Source organism: Cetorhinus maximus, chromosome 10, assembly GCF_964194155.1.
Source record: "Cetorhinus maximus chromosome 10, sCetMax3.hap1.1, whole genome shotgun sequence".
NCBI classification, from domain to species: Eukaryota; Metazoa; Chordata; class Chondrichthyes; order Lamniformes; family Cetorhinidae; genus Cetorhinus; species Cetorhinus maximus.
Window position 1 is genome coordinate 17,669,445 of NC_135888.1, and position 24,909 is coordinate 17,694,353.

At 42.9% G+C, this 24,909-nt stretch overlaps 1 protein-coding gene across 1 annotated transcript in view; it reads left to right on the top strand.

The window, feature by feature from the left end:
- The window catches only part of ccdc180 (coiled-coil domain containing 180), a 154,095-nt gene that overhangs the window by 84,012 nt on the left and 45,174 nt on the right, over positions 1-24,909 (top strand). Inside the window, exons 22-27 of the mRNA XM_078551273.1 lie at positions 7,649-7,824; positions 8,528-8,708; positions 11,402-11,548; positions 14,797-14,941; positions 18,824-18,940; positions 22,942-23,040. Coding sequence (XP_078407399.1) covers positions 7,649-7,824; positions 8,528-8,708; positions 11,402-11,548; positions 14,797-14,941; positions 18,824-18,940; positions 22,942-23,040 — 865 coding nt within the window. The remainder of the gene's footprint in view (positions 1-7,648; positions 7,825-8,527; positions 8,709-11,401; positions 11,549-14,796; positions 14,942-18,823; positions 18,941-22,941; positions 23,041-24,909) is intronic.

Genomic DNA, 24,909 nt, shown 5'->3' on the forward strand with positions numbered 1-24,909 from the left:
ACCAAACAGTGCACAGTAAGATCCCACAAAGGACAAATGAGATTGTCCAGTTAATGGGTTTTGGTGGTATTGATTATGGTGTATTGGTTGAGTGGTGAATATCAGCCACCATACTAGAAGAATTCTCCTACTCGTGTAAGGATTGTGTCTTGGGATCTTTATATCCAACACAGCAAGCAAATGAGTCCTTGGTTTAATGTCCCATCCAAAAGGTATTATAATTCAGATGGATTTGATCCTCTGTAACTCAACAGTAAGTATACACTGCATACATAACAGATCAGAAATATGTAAATATTTATTTTTCAGCACAGTATGCGGTATCACTTTCCATGCTTTTTTCCAATTGATTTATCTTCCTACAATTGCCCAGGTTGTATGCGGTTTCCAAGTCGGCTGTGCTCGAGCAGTCCTGAGGATTCACCTTCAGGGTTTTTTTCTCCCTTCCTTTCAGAAAGAGTCTACCTTTCTAGATTTCCTTTCCTTTACTCCCTCCTCATCCCGATTGGAACTCAGTAAGTTGGAATTCTGATTGCAAACCCATTGGGTGGAATCATCCCAGATTTGCAATAAATGCAGTAGTGGGTGGGAAAAAAGATGTTTTGCCCGCTGGCCACAATGGCTGCTTTTCATGCCATATCGTCCCAATCCCACCTCATTAATTATGCCACCGCAGGAAACGTGCTGTCTCGCTGGCGGACAGCCTCTGAATTGCCCACCATGCCATTACCTCACCGTTTCCTCACTCCAGGTGCCATACCTAAACTGCAGCCGCCCACACATTTCTCAGTGCTTACAGCCTAGGACTCCTCCTCCAGTGAAGACGTGGCCCAGAAAGCCAAGAAGAGCTCAGTGACCCGTTACTGGAATGTCTTTTGGAGACCCGTCATGATGTCCTCCACCCCCGCTGTGGCCACAGGAGGTCCAGCAATCTCACCACTCCAGCTTGAGAGGTAATGGCAGTGTTGGTCAGTACCAACGCTGTACAGAAGAGATTGGCCATCCAGTGCATGAAAGAGGATGAATGATGTCATCTGTGCCACCAGGATAAGGCAACCACCTCATCACTCTAAACTCACACACTCACAAGGCCATCACACATTCACTGGCATCTCACTCACTGCCAGCTCAAGGGACATCACCACTCTCTCTCACACACATGCCCTCACATCTCCATCTGACCTCATCTCTGGAGACTGCCTCCTCAGCCATCACCATCTTGAGGCCACTTACACAGATCAACATGTGCCCCCACACATACCCTGGGACACCCCACTTCCCCAGTACAGCTCTCGACCTGCAGCCTCTTCCCTTGCCTGAGGCCACTTCTCCCCCTTCACCAAGCAAGCCCTAGCCTTGCAGCTGGTGAAAAGCCACAAAGCTGGTGTGGTAGGTAAGGGACCTAGCCATGAGCCCCCTTAAAAGTGAGGTGATGCTGCCTGCAAAGCCTAGCGCTGATAACCGCAAATGCTACCGAAAGCCAGGTAAGCAAACAAACCTCGAAGTTCTGAGCCAAGTGTACATTGCTCAGGTACAGTTGTGAAACACATTGGCGTGCAACCATGCTGACGTGCTCAGATGATCCAGCATGGGGCGATGATTCTGGCCAGCTGGGCTTATAATGATATGTATTACAATGAAGTTCCTGACGTGCAGCAGCAGGAAATGCAGCCTGCCATTGACGAGTGCAAACTGGTCTCGCAACGTCATGAAACTGATTTTTGGCCTTCCTGCCATTTTTTTCAAAAAATTCGCTCATGGGATGTGGGCATCGCTGGCTAGGCCAGCATTTATTGCCCATCCCAAATTGCTCCTGAGAACTGAGTGCCTTTCAGAGGGTATTTAAGAGTCAACCACATTGCTGTCCTTACCTGGTCTGGAGTCACATGTAGGCCAGACCAGGTAAGGATGGCAGATTTCCTTCCCTAAAGGGCATTAATGAACAATCAGCAATGGTTTCATGGTCATCATTCAGCTTTTTATTGAATTCAGATTTCACCATCTGCCATGGTGGGATTTGAACCTGGGTCCACAGAGCATTACCTTGGATTACTAGTCTAGTGACAAAACCACTAAGCCTCATGTTGTCCGCTCGTGGCCACCATGACACCTGACGCCAGCAGGCGCGGAAAATTCTGCCCATGGTCTGGCACAACTATGTGCTACATTGAATTTGGAAAATTTATGCCTGTTGCTCCTGCAAGCACACTAGGGTTTGAGACATTCAGATATCATTTACTCTCCTTTGAAATACCAGGTTTGATTTCTGATCCATGTTAAGTTAGCAGTTCCTAGCTTGGTTGCAGTAGGGATGCAACAATTCACCTCAGTCCCACTGTACTACAGAGAGAAAATCAGCCAGGGTTTCCACTCTTGACCCTAATCTAGTAACCCCCCGGTGGAAAAGTGCAAGAAAGCATAGCTGTCAGATGAGGCCAGGGTTGGGCTTTGGTGCTATGACCCCACACTCACTGCCTTAAGTTTCCATTAAGAAATGGCTATTTTTTCTGTCAGTGCCTGTGCAACCATATGCTATAGGATTTGTCAGAGGCAAAGGGAGAAAATTAGTGGGCATCTGGCAGGGCAAGGGAACTGTCGGTAGTGCAAAAAGGAGTACCAACAGGATTGCTCTAACGATCCAGCAACAATGTTGTAAGGGCCTTTACGGCTTCAGATTTAATTGATGTTAAGTTTAGACACAGACCATTTCCTTTTCACTTTCAGTCAGCAATTCTTGACATTATTCTCCAAAAATGGGCTGAGTAGCTTGTGACTGTGGTGATGGAGGGCAGTGGGCATTTCTGGTGCTGGGAAGTAGAGCACAGTGGTCAGGGAGTGAATTCATTGAACCTGGAGAATTGTAAGCCTTGGAGAGGCGAGGGACTTGGCTTTTTTTAAATTCATTTACGAAATGTGGGCTTTCCTGGCTAGGCTAGCATTTATTGCCCATCCCTAATTGCCCTTGAGAAGGTGACGGGTGAGTTACCATCTTGAACCACTGCAGTCCCTGTTGTGTAGGTACACCCACAGTGCTGTTAGGGAAGGAGTTCCAGGATTTTGACCCAGCGACAGTGAAGGAATGGCGATATATTTCCAAGTCAGGATGATGAGTGGCTTGGAGGGGAATTTCCAGGTGGTGGTGTTCTCATGTACCTGCTGCCCTTCTCCTTCCAGCTGGTAGCTTTGTGAGTTTGGAAGGTGCTGCCTAAGGAGCCTCGGTGAGTTTCTGTAGTGCATCTTGTAGATGGTACACACTGCTGCCACTGTTCATTGGTGGAGTGAATTTTTGTGGAAGGGGTGCCAATCAAATGGGTCTGCATTGTACTGGATGTTATCAAGCTCCTTGAGTGTTGTGGGAGCTGCATTCACCCAGGCAAGTGGAGGGTATTCCATCACACTCCTGACTTATGCCTTGTAGATGGTGGACAGGCTTTGGGGAGTCAGGAGGCTGTTCAATAGTGCCTGGAATGTGAAATGTTCTGAGAATATTTTTTCCCCTATGTCTATTTTCCAGTCATGAAGGAAAAAAAAGCAACAACTTTTGTTTATCGAGTCAGAAAAGCAGAGTATTTCTTTAAACTGCAGGGATTTGCTTTTATTTGCAGGAGAGCTGGCCAATGAGTATGACCTTCTGCTCATAAGCCCACACTGTTCTGTCCATTCTGGTGTGACAGTCTATCAAAATGACACTGGTGTTTTGTACCATCAGAGCAATGGGCGCAGTTGCTTGGGTGAATCATTTTGCTTGGAAATCTCAGAAGACAGTAAAGTTCAAGACCAAGGCTTCCAGCACAAAGACAGATAGTTATGAGTTTAATTTAAGATGTTGTAACCTGATGACTGTGTTGGTGGAGGCACTCGATTCGTGTGAATCATTTCGACCAGAAGCAGCCAATTTTTATTTCTGCTCTGTGTTGAATGAAGACATTTCAAACACCTAAATCAGTTATGTATGTAAGCTAATGCTTTTAGTGCAACTGTTTAGTGTTTTTGCTTTTTCTTAATATTGCTGAAAAAAGAGACGTGTTGAAGCTTTTCGTCAGGACACTTCGCAAGAATATCAATACAAGGGGAAAACAACAATTTATACTAAATGTGAAGAGAGGGCTGATTGGCAAGTGGACTCTGATTGGCAGAGGCATTGCCGTGCAGAATGCACCAGTGGTGGTGACTGATAGTTAATTGCCAAGCATTGTTTGAAATTTAAACCAGGCAGCTTGACCCTGATTGGTTAAGGTATTACCCTGAGGAATGAGTCAGCGAATGGCTGTCACTTTGTTCAGCTGAAACAGGCACAACATGTGTACATGTTCTTTCTGTCAGCAAAGCACAGGGCCCTGTGTAATAATATATGCAGCTTCCAGTACACGCAAATGCGCCACACTGCTTGCTTTGACATGTCTCTTTTTTCAGCTTCTGTACTACCAAATGACTATCTTTCCTAATGCTTACTAAAACACAGGGGCACAGTCTCAAGAACAGGAGCCAATCATTTAGGACTGAAATGAGGAGAAATTACTTCACTCAAAGGGTTGTGAATCTTTGGAATTTTCTACCCTATAGGGATGCACATGCTCCATTACTGAATACATTTAAGACTGGTATAGACAGATTATTGGTCTCGTAACAAATTAAGTGGTATGGGGAGTGGGCAGGAAAATGGAGTTGAAGCCCAAGATTAGCCATGATCATGTTGAATGGCGGAGCAGGCTCGTTGGGCCATATGGTTTATTCCTGCTCCTATTCCTTATGTTCTTGTACAATTTATATCAATGACTTGGATAAAGGGACTGAATGTATGGTTGCTAAATTTGCTGATGACACAAAGGTAGGTAGGAAAGTAAGTTGTGAAGAGGACAGAGGAGCCTGTAAAATGACATAGACAGTTCAAGTGAGTGACCAAAAATTTGGCAGATGGAGTATAATGTGGGAAAATGTGAACTTGTCCATTTTGGCAGGAAGAATAGAAATATAGCATATTATTTAAATGGAGAGGGTTTGCAGAACTCTGAGGTACAGAGGGATTTGGGTGTCCTGGTACATGAATCAGGAAAAGTTAGTATGCAGGTACAGCAAGCGATTAGGAAGGCAAATGGAATGTTGTCATTTATTGCAAGGGAAATGGAATATAAAAGTAGGGATGTTTTGCTACAGTTGTACAGGGTGTTAGCGAGACCACATCTAGAGAACTATGTATAGTTATGGCCTCCTTTTTAAAGAAAGAATGTAAATGCGTTAGAAGCAGTTCAGAGAAAGTGCACTCACCTGATACCTGGGATAGGGTTTTATCTGATGAGGAAAGGCTGGACAGGCTAGGCCTGTATTCATTGGAATTTAGAAGATTAAGAGGTGATCTTATTGAAACATATAAAATCCTGAGGGGACTTGACAGGGTGGATGCTGAAAAGATGTTTCCTCTTGTGATAGAGACTCAAAGTAGGGGACACAGTTTAAAAATAAGGGGTTTCTTATTTAAGACGGCTATGAGAAGAAATTCTTTCTCTCAGAGGGTCATGAATCTTTGAAACTCTGGCAGTGGAGGCAGGGTCACTGAATATTTTTAAGGCAGAGGTGGATAGAGGGAGTCAAATGTTATCAGGGATAGGCAGAATGTGGAATTAAGGCCACAATCAGATCAGCTTTGACCTCATTGAATAACGGAGCAGACTTGAGGGGCCGAATGGCCTACTCCTGTTCCTAATTTGTATGCTCATATGTACCTTTTCCTGAGGCCACTAATTTAAAAAAAAACCAAGGGTGGAATTTTCCCCCTGTCTGAGGGGTTGTGCAGGGTTGGGTGCGGACGGGCGCAGACCCGAACAGTATCCCCGATTGGGTACATGCCGCCAATTTACGTGGGTGGACCAATTAAGGCCCGTCCAGCGTGACACGCACCCAGAAGCCCTGTGCGGGCGCCGGGAGGGTTCCCTAAGTCGGGAGTGCGCTCTTCCGTGCATGCGCACGAAAGAACACAGATATCTCCCAGGGGCACAGTAGTGCCTCAGGGAGATAAGTTTTAAGTTTTAGAAGATTAATTAAGTGGAGAAATAATTTTTATGACATGTCCCCTCATGTGAAACTGCCACATGAGCTGGGACATGTGCATTAATTTTAATAAAAATTTGTGTGAAAATTTAAAATCATTCATGAAACCTCATCCCACCTGTGGATGAGGTTCCATGAAAAATGCGAAGGCCACCTGGGCTCTTTGCCTGCCCGCCAACCTTAAGGTTGGATGGGCAGCTCAGGTATATGCTTAATTGCCTTTTTAAATGGCCTTAATAGGCCTTTGACGAGCGGGTTGCGTGCCCGCCGAACTAAAAATCTAAATGACGCATGCCCGACGTCACCCCACGTCATTTTACGCCTCGGCGAGCGGGTCCCGCCCCCGCTCGCCGAGCCGAAGATTCAAGCCCAAATATATTTGATGTAATCCCGTTCACTACCTTCTTGGTCCTCCTATTAATTCTATTTGATTAATTGCCTGAGTGTGCTGGAGGCAAATTCAGTTGTTTCAAAAGTGAATTGGATAAAGCACCTGAAGAGAAATACTTTGTAAGGCTACAGGGAAAGGGTGAGTGAATGAGACTATTACTCTTGCAGAGAACCAGCCTAGACTCAAAAAGCTTCTGGGCTGTAACCATTATATGATGTATGATACTAGTTGCTTTTTGACCAGTGATTGCTGATAGCTTTTTGTATGTCTTTAGTCGATGTTGATTTGTAGTTTCTATTTATGTTATGATATATTCCTTACCTGTACATTTATAACTTGTTACTTTTTATGAATATGTCATTTGAGCCAATTGGGTGAAAATGTGACACAGACATTTACTTATGTGACAAATGTGACCCTGAAATTTGACAGATGAAATGTGCACTAGACTTATACTTACCAGTGGATTTCTGGGTATTATTCACGGTAACCCAGAGGATGTGCTATTTAATGGAGCAAGATCATTATAACATGTGAACCATATAAAGCTAAGTATCTAACTTATTTGAGTTAATTCAAGGATTAGACCTCTAATCAAAACCTTGAATTTGTTTGTGAGGGTTGATTAAGAAGGTGGAGGTGTCAGCTGTGGCTCAGTTCATAGCACCCTCGCCTTTGAATCAGAGGGTTGTGGGTTCATGTCCCACTCCCGGAAGCCAAGAACTGTGATTGTACTCGAAAGAGTTGCAATTTGTGACTGTTGATAACTCGAAAGAGTTGATTAAGAAGGTGCAGCCTTTCCGGCACTGGTAAGTTCTATTGCCCAGAAGTTTCACTATTAATTCCAAATGCAAGTTTTTCTGTCAAGTGTAACACAGAAATTTGTATTAGTGTGTGATGCCTAAAATATAATAGACACAATGCACACATACATAATGCTCATACATAGATTCAGGATGGGTATCTGCAAACTGCAGATACTAATCTTGAAGATCCGAGAAATGGTTCTGAGCTACTTAAGATTTATTGGAAAGATCAGATTCCTCAAATGAATTAGTAGCTGACAACTCACTCTCAGTATTCATGTAGTGTCTGTGACTACAATCAAAAGACTGTCAATGAAAACTCTACAGAAGAAGCTTTCCATTTAACAATGCTGGACTTTAGAATTGTATTGTTATTGCCAAACCATATGACTCTTCATCTATACAGGATGCGCATGAATTTCTTTGAATTCCTAGAGGATTGGTATGATAAAGCCATGGAAAATGCCAGGATTATTTCTGTGATCAAGGAGAAAGAGTTTAAAGCAGAGTTGGAGCTACGAATGCACCTGCATAAGCCCAGAGAAAAACGCATTAAGATGGATGTACTCAATGTCAGAGCTGGTAAGTTCCAGTGCTGTTTCAAAAGTATATATAGACTGAAAGCATCCAGTTAGCTCTTCCCACCCACTCCCAATCCCCCCATGTTTCAGTTGGTGAATGTACCACCTGGTTTTATTTTGCGTCATACATATCTGCAAAATCCTAGCTTTGATCACAACCAGAGTTGCAATAAGCAAGCTACAATTAGTCCCAAAGTGCCTGGATTAGGGGGAGAAAATAATTGACAAATGATTTGCTCCTTATCATTTTTCAGTGACTCTTGCTGGAATGTAATTGTGGATGTCTGGTGAGGACAGGCTTGGGCTTACCTGAGATGCCACCCACAGTCAAAAAGCATGTCAATATGTACTGTCTAACCTCATGCCAAATAAATGGTCAGCAGTGGTAGAAAAGGCTGCCAGTGCTTGTGAAACCATGTACAAATTTCATAACTTCTTGGGCCTTACCAGGCAACCGCCAAAATAATTTTTTTCCCATTTTTTGGTAGCCCATAATACAGTTATCCCTCTGTACAGAAAGCTTATTCCCTTTTGGTAGTTGCACGGCTAATGTGCAAGAACCAACTATCACCATATACATCTTTTACTGTGTGGTTGTCGCTCTTCTGCCAAAGTTATAACAGCTGGATGAGAGAACCCCTGTGGAAATTCACCCACTTTGTCTTTCCTGCTTTGTCAAAATGACCATTGACCTTGTCTCACAGTGGAACTGCGTCTGCACAGGGAGAAAGTGGAGCGTCACTGTAAAGGAGTGGATGAGGCTTTGAAAAAACTGAAAGAAGATTTTAAAACACTCCAATCAGAGCACTGCAAAGCCACCTTGAACTTCCGTAACAGCATATATAGCATGGAGGAAATCTTCAAAACTGGAAATAAATCCAACAGGTAAATCATGTTCATAAGGTGAATGTTAAGAGCTTCCCTTGGCTTCATGGATATATGCACTGCCTGATGTTATATGGAGATGTGCAGACCTGGGTCAAGATTTTCCCCATGGTCATGGAGCCCCTGACACCAGGGTTAAATCGAGGCCAGAAGCTCATACTGTGCTGCATTTTTTCAGAGGGGGTGGGGTTGGGGGGACTGCTCAATGCACCCACCGCCCCCCACTCCTCACCCCCCACTTGAAGGAAAGTTAGCCAGCAGCTGACATGCTGTAAAAAAGCCCACCTGCAGCCATAACACTCTGGGGGCAGGGAAAACCAGCTGAGAGTGGGGCTTCTGCCCCTCAGCGGGAGGAAGTCCTGCCCTCAAGAGCTGCCAGCCAAACAGTGGTGCCAACATCCTGAGAATAAGAGATAATTGGCACTGAGCTTAGACCTTAAAAGCTTGAAGGTTTTAGAAGGAAGATTGTAATGTAGGCAAATGTGATGATCAATTTGCCAACAGCAAGGTCTCCAAACAGCACACGAGATAAAGAACCTATCTATCTTGGTCTTAAATACACTCAATGACCTGGCCTCCACAGCCTTCTGTGGCAATGAATTCCATAGATTATAAGACCATAAACAGTTAGATAATCTGTTTTTGGTGGTTGACCGATAAGTGTTGGCCCAGAGAAGTGGAGTGATCATTTTTTTTTTATTCATACCCATCCCTAATTGCCCTTGAGAAGGTGGTGGTGAGCTGCCTTCTTGAACCGTTGCAGTCCATGTGGTGTAGATACACCCACACTGCTGTTAGGGAGGGAGTTCCAGGATTTTGACCCAGCGACAGTGAAGGAACAGCAATATATTTCCAAGTCAGGATGGTGTGCAGCTTGAAGGGGAACTTCCAGGTGGTGGTGTTCCCATCTGTCTGCTGCCCTTGTCCTTCTAGATGATCGTGGTCAAGGGTTTGGAAGGTGCTGTCTGAGGAGGCTTGGTGAGTTCCTGCACTGCATCTTGTAGATGGCACACATTGCTGTTACTGTGCGTTGGTGGTGGAGGGCATGAATGTTTGTGGGTGGGGTGCCAATCAAGCTGGCTGCTTTGTCCTAGATGGTGTCAGACTTCTTAAGTGTTGTTTGAGCTGCACTCATCCAGGCAAGTGCAGAGTATTCCATCACACTCCTGACTTGTGCCTTGTAGATGGTGGATAAGCTTTGGGAGTCAGGAAGTGAGTTACTCGCCACAGGATCCCTAGCCCCTGACCTGTTCTTGTAGCCACAGTATTTATATGGCTAGTCCAGATCAGTGTTTTGTCAATAGTAACTGCCAGGATGTTGATAGTGAGGCATTCAGTGATGGTAATGCCATTGAATGTCAAGGGGTGATTGTTAGATTCTCTCTTGTTGGAGATGGTCATTGCCTGGCACTTGTGTGAGGCAAATGTTACTTGCCACTTGTCAGCCCAAGCCTGGATATTGTCCAGGTCTTGCTGCATTTGGAAATGGACCGCTTCAGAATCTGAGGAGTTGCGAATGGTGCTGAACATTGTGCAATCATCCGAGAACATCCTCACTTCTGACCATACAATAGAAGGAAGGTCATTGATGAAGCAGCTGAAGATGGTTAGGCCGAGGACACTACCCTGAGAAACTCCTGCAGTGATGTCCTGGAACCAAGATGATTGACCTCCAAAAACCACAACCATCTTCCTATGTGCTAGGCATGATTCCAATCAGCGGAGAGTTTTCCCCCTGATTCCCATTGACTCCAGTTTTGCCAGGGTGCCTTGGTGTCAAATAACACAGGACAACTTCCCTGCTCCTTTTTGCATGATGCTTTTGCGATCTTGACCCTCATTTACTTGAGAGGGCCAATGGCACCACCAACAGTGCATTACTTCTTTAGTGCTGCGTTAAACTGGCAGCCTAGATTATGGGCTCACGCCTTTGGAAATCACAACCTTCTGACTCGGGGACATGAACGCTACTATGAACCAGCTGACCCTACCCTTAGAGAAGTGCCCAGTCTCCACTCAGAGAGCACACCTGAAACCAATAGGCAGTGGTGGCTGGGTAGGTGGTGGGGGGGCAGTGGTGCTGCTGGGAAGGGGTTGTGGGGAGAGAGTAACACAATGATATCATATGGGTATCACATATAGAGGACCATCCCCTATGATTCATTCTCCATAATACAGCAAGTTAGAACATTTCCAAGAGAATTATCCTTGGCAACAGTACATTTTTTGATGGTGGTCCACAACAAAATGTTCGCTAAAAATGGAGCTGATACACACTTCAACAGAAAGTAATATTATGTAATATAACCAATGTTATTGTTTATCAAGTAAAGATTTACATTTTTAAAATTGTGTTTTTTTTAAGCTTGTCTCAGATGTGACAAGACCGTATTAGTTTCCAGTTCCTAAATTGCCTTGGGATGGTAATGATCAGCCTTTTTGTACCACTGTAGTCCATATAGCGCTGAAGCTCCTATAATGCTGTTAGGTAAGGCATTCAGGATCTTAACTGAGCAACAATTTAGGAACAGCAATACATGTTCAAGTCAGGATGGTGTGTGACTTGGAGGCTGACGATGTCCCCAGGATGTTCATGCTCTTGTCCTTCCCACCATTAAGGTCACGGTGTTGTTCTTCTGCTTTGTTTATTACCCTATAAATTGTTTTCATTCTAATTTTTTGCTTTATCCCAGGCTGGTTACTTTGCTGAACTCCCTTCATAGCAGGCAGGAACAATACATGGATTCTGTCAACAGATTCCTTCGCAACTTTCAGAATATGTTCGATAAATCTCTAGCACAGTTACAAGATGGCAATATACAATTTATCACATCATTCAGGTACCAATGGCTTTATCAAGAACTCTAAACTTTAGGTAAATCAAGGGGGATGTGTAAAATTCCAATTAATAATGGGTTACAGTTTAGAGACCAATGGATTAGAGATGGAACTTCCACCTGAAGTATCTGGGTTCAAATCCACCTTAGACTGCTTGGCCAAAAGCCAGCTTTGTCTAGTGGCCTAAGGTGCCTATGCAAAATGTGTTCTGCGCAATCACTTTTGATAGGTATTTTTGAAATGTATTCACTGTTATAATGTATATTTTGTTATAAATACCTAGTTCATATAGTAATATTGTAGAAGTAATTTTAGCTATGGGAAGATTAAAGCTTAACTGTAGAAAATGTGATAAATGCAACGAAAGCAGCTTAAAGACTATTACATTTAAAAGGTTGGGGCCATATTGCAAAGAAATGCAGCCCAGAGAGTTGTTTTATTTTGGGAAATAGAGCTACAATTAAATTAAAAGCATTTAGTGAACCCTCAAAGGCTACTTTGTCATGGAGATGGGTGAAGCTTAAGAAAGATCTAAGTTTCAATTTATCTGTGTGTTTGCTTGTGGGGATGAGTGTTCTGTAGCAGGGGAAAAGATCATACCAAAAATGTGCTGCTGTTAGCAGGCTCCGGGCAGCAAAAGTGTTGTTGTCAGCTGGCTCTGTACAGTCAGGGCTCAGAAGAAGTCCTGGGAGCCATTTGATACCTCGGTGCAGTTAGGGCACAAGAGAAGTCCTAGGGAGCTGAGAATGTGGCAGAAGGCCACTGGCTCCATGCTGGAAAGAGTTTGGACTCACTGCAAAGACCATTTAGGTCTTTGAGATGAGGAGAAACTTTTTCACTCAGAGGGTAGTGAACCTATGGAATTCTCTACCACGGAAGGCTGTGGAGGCCATGTCACTGAATATATTTAAGAAGGAAATAGATTTCTGGATTCCAAAGGCATCTAGGGGTAAGGGAAGAGTGCAGGACTACGGCGTTGAGGTAGAGGATCAGCCATGATTGTATTGAATGGCGGAACAGGCTCGAAGGGCCAAATGACCTACACCTGCTCCTATTTTCTATGTTTCTATGTTTCTAAGAAACTTGAGGAGCCATTCATAGCTTGGTGTCGCTGAGGAGATTGGAGCTTGGTGAAATCTGGCTGCAGTGCAAGCCCAGTGAAGCTAGCTGGCTGCTAAACAGCTGAAATTGTACCAGTATGTAGAGGTTGGAGTGCAGACTCTGAAATCCAGGGGAATAGTGTCTCAAAACACACAATTGAAACCCTAGGAGGTGTCCAGTCATTGAGGCAGTCTGAGTTGGAGCAGCTTTGAGGGAGTTCAGAGGCTCGATCTTCGAAAGTGAAAAATTTAGAGTCCCTCGTAAGGAAGGCAGAGTTTCAATGAGATTGGTTGACTCAGTGTTTACTGACATCTGGGTGGGTTGCTGAGAAATCCGTGGGATCTGTCTTGGTCACAATTGCTATGTATTGTACAGTGTGATGTGTTTGACCCGGTTTGCCTGTTAATTCATCACTGTGTCTCCTGCCAATGCAATAAGGCCGTGCAGGATGGCCATCTGCTCAGGCGCACTGGTCTGCCCATGCGCAGAAATGCAATGACTTCACTGCTGGAGTCTGTATCCTGGAACTCAGAGTGGCAGAAGGGAGAAGAGTGAGGAGACGCAATATGGTCTAACACTTACAGCAACCTACAATCCACTCACATTACTGGGATAGCGAGACAGCATTTAGAAACACTGACCAACATAACTGCAGTAAAATATCCAACGAGGAAAATATTTTACTTTCCCATCTACAAATCCTTCTCTTCTAACCCCCTGTAAAAGGAGTTTCCAAAATTCATCATCATTGTCGGTCCAAGATAGAAATTCACAACATTCTCTCCTCCTGCTGCCAGGAACAGTGATGACCGTGAATGAGCCTTGCTGCACATGGCCCATTAAAAGATGGTGGCCGCACATGCGCCCTGCTGCACTTTGCCCTCTATAAAGATGGATAGCCTGGGTCTACCATCAGTATATAACTGCGCATACATGGCATTGGCAGTAAATGCAGTCTTAATTCACATGTACCTCATATTAACTCTGAACGTTAGAGCTTAAGATAGATATTGTAAATTGTTTCATGTTTTTGACCTTGGATAGTAAAGTTTATTTTTGTTTGTTCAAAACCCATGGAATCTTGTGGCTTTATTCACTTAGCAAATGTCTTCAATCTCAAACTTTGTCTATTTTAAACAAAATGTTAGTGGTCCCTAACCAGATCTTACCAAAAACTTAGGGGCCTGGTCTAAGATCATAACAATTTTAAAAAGTTATCTAGGTAGATATAATTTAATGTGAACAAATGCAAAATCATGAGATTGGAAAAGAGTAATAAGCAGTCACAGAATCACGGAATCATTACAGCGCAGAAGAAGACCATTTGTCCCATCGCTCTGTGCTGGCTCTCCAAAGGAGCAATTTACCTACTGCCACTCCCCAGCCTTATCCCCAGAGCCCTGCACATCCTTCCTTTTTCAGATAAGAATCCAGTTCCCCTGTGAAAGCCACAATTGAACCTGCCTCCACCACACTATCAGGCAGTGCAATCCAGATCCCAACCACTCGCTGCGTAAAAAAGTTTTCCCTCATATCTCATTGCTCCAAAGACAATGTAAGCCAACTGTTAATATCCTCCAAGACATGACATTGCAGAGAGATTTGGGGATACTGGTGGATAGATCAGTATGGTGCGCAGTAGCAGTAAAGAATTCAAATAGACCTTGGACCTTATAGTTAGATAATCAAGCAAAATCCTTTCCACAGTCAGCTGGTCTGGTCCCTCCTAGAGTACCATGTACAATTCTGGGGCTGTCACCATATTATGAGAAGGACATCCAGGCTTTGGAGATGGTCCAGGGAAGGGCAACTAAGTTGATGGCTGGAATTAGGTACCTGGATAACGAGGAGAAGCTGCAGAAGTGGCCATTTAATCTTATGACAGGGAGAAGGGTTGAAAGGATTCGAATGTTATGGTGCACAAATTTAAAAGTAGGGGTATAATTGGTAACAGATTTGTGGCATAAAGCTTCTCATGAGGGTCTTTGAAAAATACAATATAAGGGGGTATACGGGCAATTAGAGAATTATTAAGTGATAACTTTAGAAGTTGGGAAGGTAGGATTGATCTAGCAAAAGGCAGTCGGTTGTTGAGCCTTTTTCCTGTTCCTAAAAATCTTGTGTTCTTGTGTAATGCCCTGACTTTTAGGTTATTTGCAAAAGGTGGTAACTATACACCACAAGAAATTGCAGTATACAACGAGCAAGTGGAGCAGACAGCCACCAACATTGCCAAGACAGAAGGGATAATTATGGTTGATTTAGAAGTAATGGAGGCTTTGTCCTTGGAACAGGTACATACTGAATATTAAGTAAGATGTCATTATTTTTAGTTTATTCAAAATGAAATTGGCCTCAAAATAAGGCTTATTTTACCTTTGTCCAGTCAGTTGCCAAGGCTTTAGCATGCCTTAGTGTGGATGCATTTATGAAATGGACTGAATGTTTTTACAATTTACAGCTTACAGTTCACTTCAAAGGAAGCATAGTTCAACAACTTGCCTCAGCCAATATTTATTTGCTTTGGATATTGACGTGATAGAACTGCCCTAAAACCATAATACGTAGGCCGGGATTTTCTGGCCCCGCCTTTGTGGGACCCACTGCAGGGGATACAGCGGGCCAGCCAAAAGCCTATTGACTTTTGGCAGGACCAGACGATCCCGGTGGTGGGCGGGGCCGGAAAATCCCACCTGTAGAGTTCTTAAGCCAAGAATGATAGACAACTGAAATAAAAACAGAAAATGCTGTAAATACTCAGCAGGTCAGGCAACATCAGTAGAGAGAGAAATAGAGTTGACAATTCAGGTCAATGACCTTTCATCAGAGCTGAAATTGTTAACAATGTAATAGGTTTTAAGCAAGTAACAGAGTCAGGGACAGGGGTGGGGAGAGGGAAAAGAACAAAAGGGAAGGTCAGTGGGAGCAGGTGGCCCTGGCGATTAATGCCAACAGTCACTGCCACCATGTTTATGTTGTAGGTCTCATGAAGAGGTTCTAAGTCTTGTATGGTTGAGCATTAAGTTTTTATTGATTACACATAACTGTGTACATATATATATATATACATGGTATAGCCCAAGCTTTGAGCTCACTCCATGCTTGCTTCTACGCAGGTCTCTTCCAGTCCACAACTAACTCTAATCTCAGGTCATGTGTCTCTTTACATCACACTGTGGGCAGTACTGCTTCCCAGTTCCACATTAGCTCTTGCTATGCCTGATACCCTTAACTACAGCACTAAGTGCTGCAGTGTTGCAAGAAATTTGATGACCTCCATGTGTGATCAAGGCAGTGAATGCATCCTTACATGCCAAATCCTGCCAGCACCATCACTAGCCTCACACACTTCCCCTGGTTTAGAAGTGTTCCTTGAAGCCCAGAGGTGGTAAATGCCTTCTGCTGAGAGCCATCCTCTTCCCTCTGAAGGTAACTTGTCATCTCTGCTGCCTCTGCTTTATTTCTCTCTCATGTTGCGACCTAAGGGGAATGTAACTATAATCTTCATGATTGGGTGCAAGTGGTGTGCTCCGAAGCCTTTCAAAAGCATACAACACCTTCCAAACGTTTAGCACCAGTCCATGCTGAATTAACTCATCCAACAGCAAAATACATCCATTAACCAAGGAATAACAAGTAGATAGTCAAAAGCAACTCACCTGCAAGTTGGACAGTGATGCCTTTAAATAGCACTGGTGGGAGACGTCCCTCATGCAGTTGAATGCATGGTCAGCTTTGTTTGAGAAGGCATTAACTGAAACAGTGAGTATCAAAATAGCAGGTCTAGTATCAAATCAGCATTAGACGCTGACTAGAACAAAGAAAAGAGAACAAAGAAAAGTACAGCACAGGAACAGGCCCTTCGGCCCGCCAAGCCTGCGCCGATCATATTGCCCGTCAACTAAAACATTTTGCACTTCCGGGGTCTGTATCCCTCTATTCCCATCCAATTCATGTATTTGTCAAGCTGCCTCTTAAACACCACTATTGTACCTGCTTCCACCACCTCCTCTGGCAGCGAATTCCAGACACTCACTACCCTCTGTGTAAAAAACTTGCCCCGCACAGCTCCTCTATAGTTTTCTCCTCTCACCTTAAATCTATGTCCCCTAGTAATTGATTCTTCCACCCTGGGAAAAAGCTTCTGACTATCTACTCTGTCCATGCCACTCATAATTTTGTAAACTTCTATCAAGTCGCCCCTTAATCTCCATCGCTCTAGTGAGAACAATCCGAGTTTCTCCAACCTCTCCTCATAGCTAATAACCTCCAGACCAGGCAGCATCCTGGTAAACCTCCTCTGCACCCTCTCCAATGCCTCCATATCCTTCTGGTAATGTGGTGACCAGAATTGCACGCAATTTTCCAAGTGTGGCCTAACCAAGGTTCTATACAGCTGCAGCATGACTTCCCAGCTTTTATACTCAATACCCCTGCCAATGAAGACAAGCATGCCATATGCCTTCCTGACTACCTTATCCACCTGCATTGCCACTTTCAGTGACCTGTGGACCTGTACACCCAGATCCCTCTGCCCGTCGATGCACTTAAGGGTTGTGCCATTTACTGTATAATTCCTGCCTGTATTAGACCTTCCAAAATGCATTACCTCGCATTTGTCCGGATTAAACTTCATCTGCCAGTTCTCCACCCAAGTCTTCAACCGATCTATATCCCGTTATATCCTTTGACAATCCTCTTCACTATCTGCAACTCCTCCAACCTTAGTGTCATCTGCAAACTTACTAATTAGCCCAGTTACATTTTCCTCCAAATCATTTATGTATACTACAAACAGCAAAGGTCCCAGCACTGATCCCTGCGGAACTCCAGTAGTCACAGCTCTCCATTCAGAAAAGCACCCTTCCACTGCTACCCTCTGTCTTCTATGACCAAGCCAATTCTGTATCCATCCTGCCAGCTCACCTCTGATCCTGTGAGACTTTACCTTCTGTACCAGTCTGCCATGAGGTACCTTGTCAAAGGTCTTACTGAAATCCATGTATATAGCATCCACTGCCCTTCCATCGTCGATCATCTTTGTCACTTCCTCGAAAAACTCGATCAAGTTAGTGAGACACAACCTCCCCTTCACAAAACCATGCTGCCTCTCACTAATACTAGCATTGCAACCTGTCCGCTCTGCATACTTCCAACGCGTACATGGGATGCCTAGGCTATTGCGTGTGTGTGGGCATGTACTGCACCAGATGTCAATCAAGCAGTAGAGATAAAAGGAAAAATCATAAATGCTGGAAACGCACAGCAGGCCTGTCAGCATCTGAAAGAGAAAGGTGGGTTTGTCTGCATATGCCCTTTTAACACTATGGGCAGGATATTGAAGTCGGCAAGCGGGGGGGCGAAGCCCGCTCGCCGACACATAAAATGATGCGGGATGACGTCGGGTGGAACTCCTGACGTCACCCCGCATCATTTCAATTTTCAGGCCGGTGGGGGCACGGCTGAATCAGCTGCGCGCCCGCCGACCTGTCAACGGCCAATTGAGGCCATTTAAAAAGTAATTAGACTAGTTAATGGACCTGCCCGTCCAACTTTAAGGTTGGGGGGCAGGCCGGGAGCCCTGGCGGGCTTCAGAAAAAGCATGAAACCTCATCCACGGGTGGGATGAGATTTCATGTAGGTTTCTAAAAATTTAATTAAAGTTTACTTATAAGAGATAGACATGTCCCAACTCATGTGACAGTGTCACATGAGGGGACATGTCAGGGAAATTTCATTTCTCTACATGTACCATTTTTAAATTTGGCGCCGATCTCCCCGCGGCAGCACTTAGCCTCAGGGAGATGAGTGCGCTCTTTCGCACGCATGCATGAAAGAGCGCACTGTCGGCTTAGGGAATCCCCCCCCCCTCGCCCGCACGGGGAGCGTATAGCACTTCCTGGTGGACGTCACGCTGGGCGGGCCTTAATTGGCCCGCCCACCTAAAATGGCGGCGTGCCCACGTAAAATGGCGGCGCGCCCCTGATTGGGGGTGCCGATTGGTGGCGCGCCTGCACACGCCCGCTCCTGAACTTCCACCCTGACGGAAAATTCTTCCCTATAGCTCTGGACAGGTCTACTTTATCCTTATGCTCCCTGCAGATCATCAATCATTCTTGGCAAATGAATCACAGTATGGTGTTGAATATGTTACTTTTATTTATTCTTTCAAAAAGTGCACTGGGGTGATCAAAGAAGTTGAAGACAAATTTATGCGTTACACAATGGATTTGATGTTCATTGAGAAAATTAAGCGATTTCTGACAAACACTCAAACAAGAATTAAAACTGTGGTAAGAGAAGCTTTCTGAGTCAATGGGCTGGTTAAGTGGGGATGTTGTGAAAACCAAATTTAAATAGTCTTCCTGTGCCAATAAATTTTACTTGAGGAATGCAGAAATAAAAAAAAACAATAGCTTCCCTGATTACTTGGTGAGCAGTACTGTCTAGGACAAAAGCAAAATATTGCGGATGTTGGAAATCTGAAATAAAAACAGAAAATGCTGGAAAAATCTCAGCAGGCCTGGCAGCATCTGGGGAGAAAGAAACAGAGTTAACATTTTGAGTCTGTATGACTCTTCTTCAGAGCTTTTTTCATCTTGGTTTGGGGTCTTGATAAGGTTTCTTTAAAGTTTGCCTGTTACCCTAAGTATGATGCCATGAAAACCATTCTTGTTTATTTATAGATCTTTATGCATTTTAGTACTCCACACAAGGTAGTACTCCTGCTTCCTGCCAGATGTCTCTTAGTCATGTGACATTGCATCACAGTTACATCAGCATCAGGTGCTCCTGATGCTAATCCTACATGGCTACTCTGATCAGATCATTGCTCGCTGTATATTGCACAAATTCATGAATAGTTGGTTGGTAGTACAGAACTTGAGCATTGTTGAAAAAAGAGACATTTTTTGTTGAAGCTTTTTGTCTTGTGCTCACCAGGACATTTTGCAAGAAAATACCAACGTCAGAGGAAACAACATATTTATACTGTATGAGAAGAGAGTGCTGATTGGTTGACAAGTGGACTCTGATTGTTAGAGGCATTGCCATGGAGGATGCATCAGTTGATGGTGACTGGCAATTAACTGCTAGGCATTGTTTGAAATTTAAACCAGGCAGCTTGACTCTGATTGGTCAAGACATTGCCCTGGGGAATGAACCAGTGAATGGCTGACCCTTATTTTGTTTAGCTCAAACAATGTGTGCACATGGTCATTCAATCTGAATGTATTAATATATGTAGCTTAAAGTACACTGCAAACCCAATTGACAATAGTTGATTGTCAGCTTAACTTTTTTTTTATTTGTTCATGGGATGTTCTGGCTAGGCCAGAATTTATTGCCCACATCCCTAATTGCCCTTGTTCAGAGAGCATTTAAGAGTCAATCATACTGCTGTGGGTCTGGAATCACATGTAGGCCAGACCAGGTAAGGACAGCAGATTTCTTTCCCTAATGGACATTAGTGAACCAGATGGGTTTTTACAACAATTAGCAATGGTTTTGTGGTCATCATCTGTTATGAGATAGCCTTTTGGTAAAGCTGAGTTCTTTAAAAATCCCAGAAGGAAACTTTAAACAACTGTCGTAACCTATATTTTAAATGGTATATTGAGATGCAACTCTAAATTCAGGAATCGGACCACCAGTTTTCAAGAGTTTTTGTATTAAACTAAATGAAACATTTTATTAATTTACACAAGTTAAATACATATACATGGCTACAAATTATTACTATCATAACTTTTAACAAATTCCTAAACTAATCTCCATTAAGGCAACAGCAACCCATAGATTTTTAAGCAGACACCAGGCAAACTATTTTCACCATATGAATTCAAAATGAGGTTCCTTTCACTTTGATTTCTGTGGAGTCAGTTGGAGGCTTACAGCTGCTTTGATTTTACATTGCCTCTGCCCCACACACACAAAACTGCTATCCTTATACCTAGCACAGCTCATTGAATGTAAATTCTCATTGTATCACCAGCCTCTTCTAACAATAAAACCCCTTTCATTGTACCAATTTTATTAGTGATATTAACATATTGCTTGGTCTCTGCTAGCTAGGTGCCAGATTTCACTCACCTTCTTGAATGCTCTATTCAAAAAATGCAAATGCACTCTATCTCTCTTACATCTCAAAACTAGTACACATCAAAGCACCCAGACTAGCTGGCTTTAATCCAATTAAGACACACCCACAGACTAAACCTCTATTTTAAAAGAAAAATTATTTCCAACATTATTATATACATTAATAGCTTTGTGACATCATCAGACTTTTAATTCCAGACCTTTATTAAATTCAAATTTCACCACCTGCTGTGGTGGGGTTTGAACCCAGAGCATTACCCTGGGCCTCTGGGATACTAGCCCAGTGACAATACCACTATTCCGCCACCTTCCCCTAAGTCTTAGCACACTGAGGATTATTTAGCAAATGTTGTCCAATCACAGAATCACATCTAATGTTGGACACTGTGTTTTGAGTTTTGCAAGCAAGGGCTGATTGGGTACAATCTACCTGTTCATGAGTTTGCGCGATATACAGCATGAATTTCAGTACCTGTATGATGCTAGCTATGTAGGTTGTACATCCCAAAGACTGGCGGATCACATGAAGCAGCATGTCCCTTCCATTGTTTGCAACGCGCAAGGTACGGACCGTACCCAACTCAAAACACAGGGCCGACTGGGGCTCTCAGTGTGGTGTATTTGCGTGTACTGGAAACTACATACATTAATACACAAGGGCGTGCTCTTTGCAGACAGAAAGAACATGTACACACATTGCGCCTGTTTCAGCTAAACAAAATAAGCGACAACCATTCGCTGGTTCATTCCCCAGGACAATGTTTGATCAATCGAAGTCAAGCTGCCTAGTTTAAATTTTGAATAATGCTTGGCAGCTAGCTGTCAGTCACCATCAATTGGTGCATTCTCGATGGCAATGCCTCTACCAATCAGAGTCCACTTGCCTACCAGTCAGCACTCTCTTCTCATACAGTATAAATATGTTGTTTCCCCTGACATTGGTATCTTCTTGTGAATTGTCCTGATGAGAGCAAGGCGAAAAGCTTCAGCAAAAAATGTCTCTTTTTTCAGTAACCTCATAAATGGGCCTAAGGCTGCCACTTTCAGCCATGAAAAGTGTCCAGTCTGCCTCAGATTAGCCCTGAATGGTAAGGTATCTCAAAAACCTGAGCAAGAGGTGAAGCTAGCTGTTTCACTCTGCTACTATGCAGTAACAACATGAATGGTATTCGCCACTAACAGTATGCTGTCGTCAAGCCAAAAAGACATTCTGCTTATCACACAAATGAGTAATGTAGCATATGTGCCGGTGTGATGCTAGGTATGTTGGCAGTATGTCCCAAAAGTTGAAGATCATATCAAACATCATGTCCCTTCGGTTGTTTGCAGCAGGCAAAGTACTGACCATATCCAATCAGGCCGTGCTTACCAAACTCAAAATATAGTGTCCAAAATTAGATGTGATTCTGTGATTGGACAACATTTGCTAAACAATTCTGAGTGTACTCCAATTTACCAATTTAAGATTATCAGTTGGGTTCGCAGTATGGCTCACTTACACGTGCTAGAATCTACATATATTAATACACAGGGCCCAGTCCTTTGCAGACAGAAAGAACATGTACACACATTGCATCTTTTTCAACTAAACAAAATAGACAATAGCCATTCCCTTTTTCATTTCCCAGGAAAATGCCTTGACCAATCAGAGTCAACCTGCCTGGTTTGCATTTAAACAAAGCTTGGCAGTTAACACCTCTACCAATCAGAGTCCACTTACCAACCAATCAGCACTCTCTTTTCATGTAGTATAAATTGTTGTTCCCTTTACAATTTGGTATTCTTGCGAATTGTCCTGATGAGTGCAAGACGAAAAACTTCAACAAATGTGTCTTTTTTCAACAATACTCAAATTCTGTACTACCAAACGACTAGTTATTAATTATTAAGATAAGCACATGACAAAAGTTGTGACAAGTGGTTGGAGGAGTGTATGACTTTAAATAGCATATAAATATTTGTGGAATGCTAGAGGAAGAATATTATGCTTTGTAATTAATAGCAGTAAAGCTCATAAGAGTTAACTTTGCAGTCTAGTGTACAATGGCGATGTGTGTTGGGCTTAGAAAGCAGAATGCCCAATCTGCATTTTGCATTATTTTCCAGATAATAGCATTAAAAGAGCTTCATAATCTACCCTGCTGACCTTTATGGCCGTTGTGAGAAATTTTTAATTAATATGGCTACATTACAGGTGGTCTTCAGCAACGGACAAACGCTGAATATAAGTTCCCATCTTGAGCAGTTTGAAAGGAAAATAGATACATGTGCCAAATTCGATCCAGACAAAGAGGTGAGTCGAATTTCTACTGGAATTAGCTCTTCTTTTGTAAAACTACTCCCTGTTTACAGACCAATATGTGATTTTTTTTCCCCCTCTACTTTATACTGAACACCTTTTTCCCCTTTTTATCACCACAATGTGGCTGGATTTTCCTGGATAGCCTGGAATAGTATGACCATTGCTTCTGATAGGCACTTTTAAATCCCTATTATGATGTTCTACTGCAGTTTTGTGCTTTGTGCGTCATTGATGTAGTTGCAGGAGAGAGCAACCTTCATGGACAGTTTTACCTTTTTACATTCAATGTAGCGAACTGGCCTTTGAAATATTACTTCACTGTACAATGTGGAGACACTGAATGCAAATCCACAGAACCAAATCCTGTACATAGTTTGCTGAAACCCTTCTGCCCTAATGCAGCAGCATTTTCATAAACCTACATGAGTAACAAAAGCTGTCTGTTTCTTGTGTCATTTACACTATAGAGCTCAGCTAACAGAGGCAGAATTGGGTATCTCTTATTGATTGTACTCCTGTAATGTAAAAACACTTACACTATTCTGTGTCTTTGCTATTTAAAAAACATAATCCATCCACCCCCTTTCTAATCTACGCCCTATAACCACTTTCTTACCTCCTATGAGCACCAGGCTTTTATAACCAAAGTTTGGCAACATTTAATCACTACGCAACTTTTCTCCTGCACATTCTGACACATTTAAGATGTCTTGTGTTACGGATCTTGATCTTTCACTGAGGTTTCTCAAATTAAAAAAAAATTCTCAGCCAAGTATGCCTCAAGCTGGTGCATGAAAAACACAATAGAAATGCCCAAAATAGATGTTTGCTAGTTTTCTGGGGAAGCTCTTGCAGCCTCTCTCACACTCTCGTGAACAAGATATAAAAGGGATAAAGCTTGCTGTCTGATAGACAATCCTTCTCTCATTTCTGTATTCTCCACGGTCTTGTTTTTGCCATTGCAGTCTTTCTATTTTATTTGCCTTTCATCCACAAACTATAACCATTGCTTCTCTCACCCTCAGTCTCCTCCTTGTAAACTGCAAGCCTTCCTACACTCAACATTCTCCGTACCATCTCCTCTTGCAGCTTGCTTATCCCTGCATTTCAAAATTATGAATTCCTTACTACCACCTTCCCTTCTCGATTGTTTTAAAATCCAAGGCTGACATCACCTGATCACTACTTCTCGATACATTTCATTCTTTCTGTAATCTTTTCCATTCTTGGTATTGCCCCTTATTTAGATTTTTCCCTTAGTTTTTGCGATAATTCACAACTTTTGAAATCATCCAAAATAACCATTAAATTTGGAGCATATCTGTTACTTACTAACATAACATATGACAAAGCAGTAGCATAGAAATGCTGGCAAATAATAGTCATTATATTCTGCTTACAGTAACTACCTATATTCCTCCAGTTTGCAATTCTTGGTCATTTTAAAATGGATGAAGCAGTAACGTTTATTTTGTTCCCAATTCTTGTTTTGCTTGTAAATGTTCTCACATGTCCTGTATATATCTCATGTGCCAGTGACTTTGAGTTATAAGTGGGTGTTCAGAGATAACCAGTGCTTTGATATCTCTTAGTCCCTGTTTGGAAGTTCCCACTTGCCCATTGACAGCTAAGGTGAACAAAGGACTGCTCAAAAAATACCCTGTTCATCTACTTCTCAGCCAAGTGTGAAGGGAGAAGGGGAAATTCTGTGGAAATGTTTTCCCTATTCAAAAAAAAATCACATTTCAAAGCACTTTTTTAACCAAAAGAATGCAGAATGAATTAACAATCATCCAAACAATACTCATTTTTCTATGGTTTTAATGTAATTTTGCATCATTTATACACCTGAATTTTTGA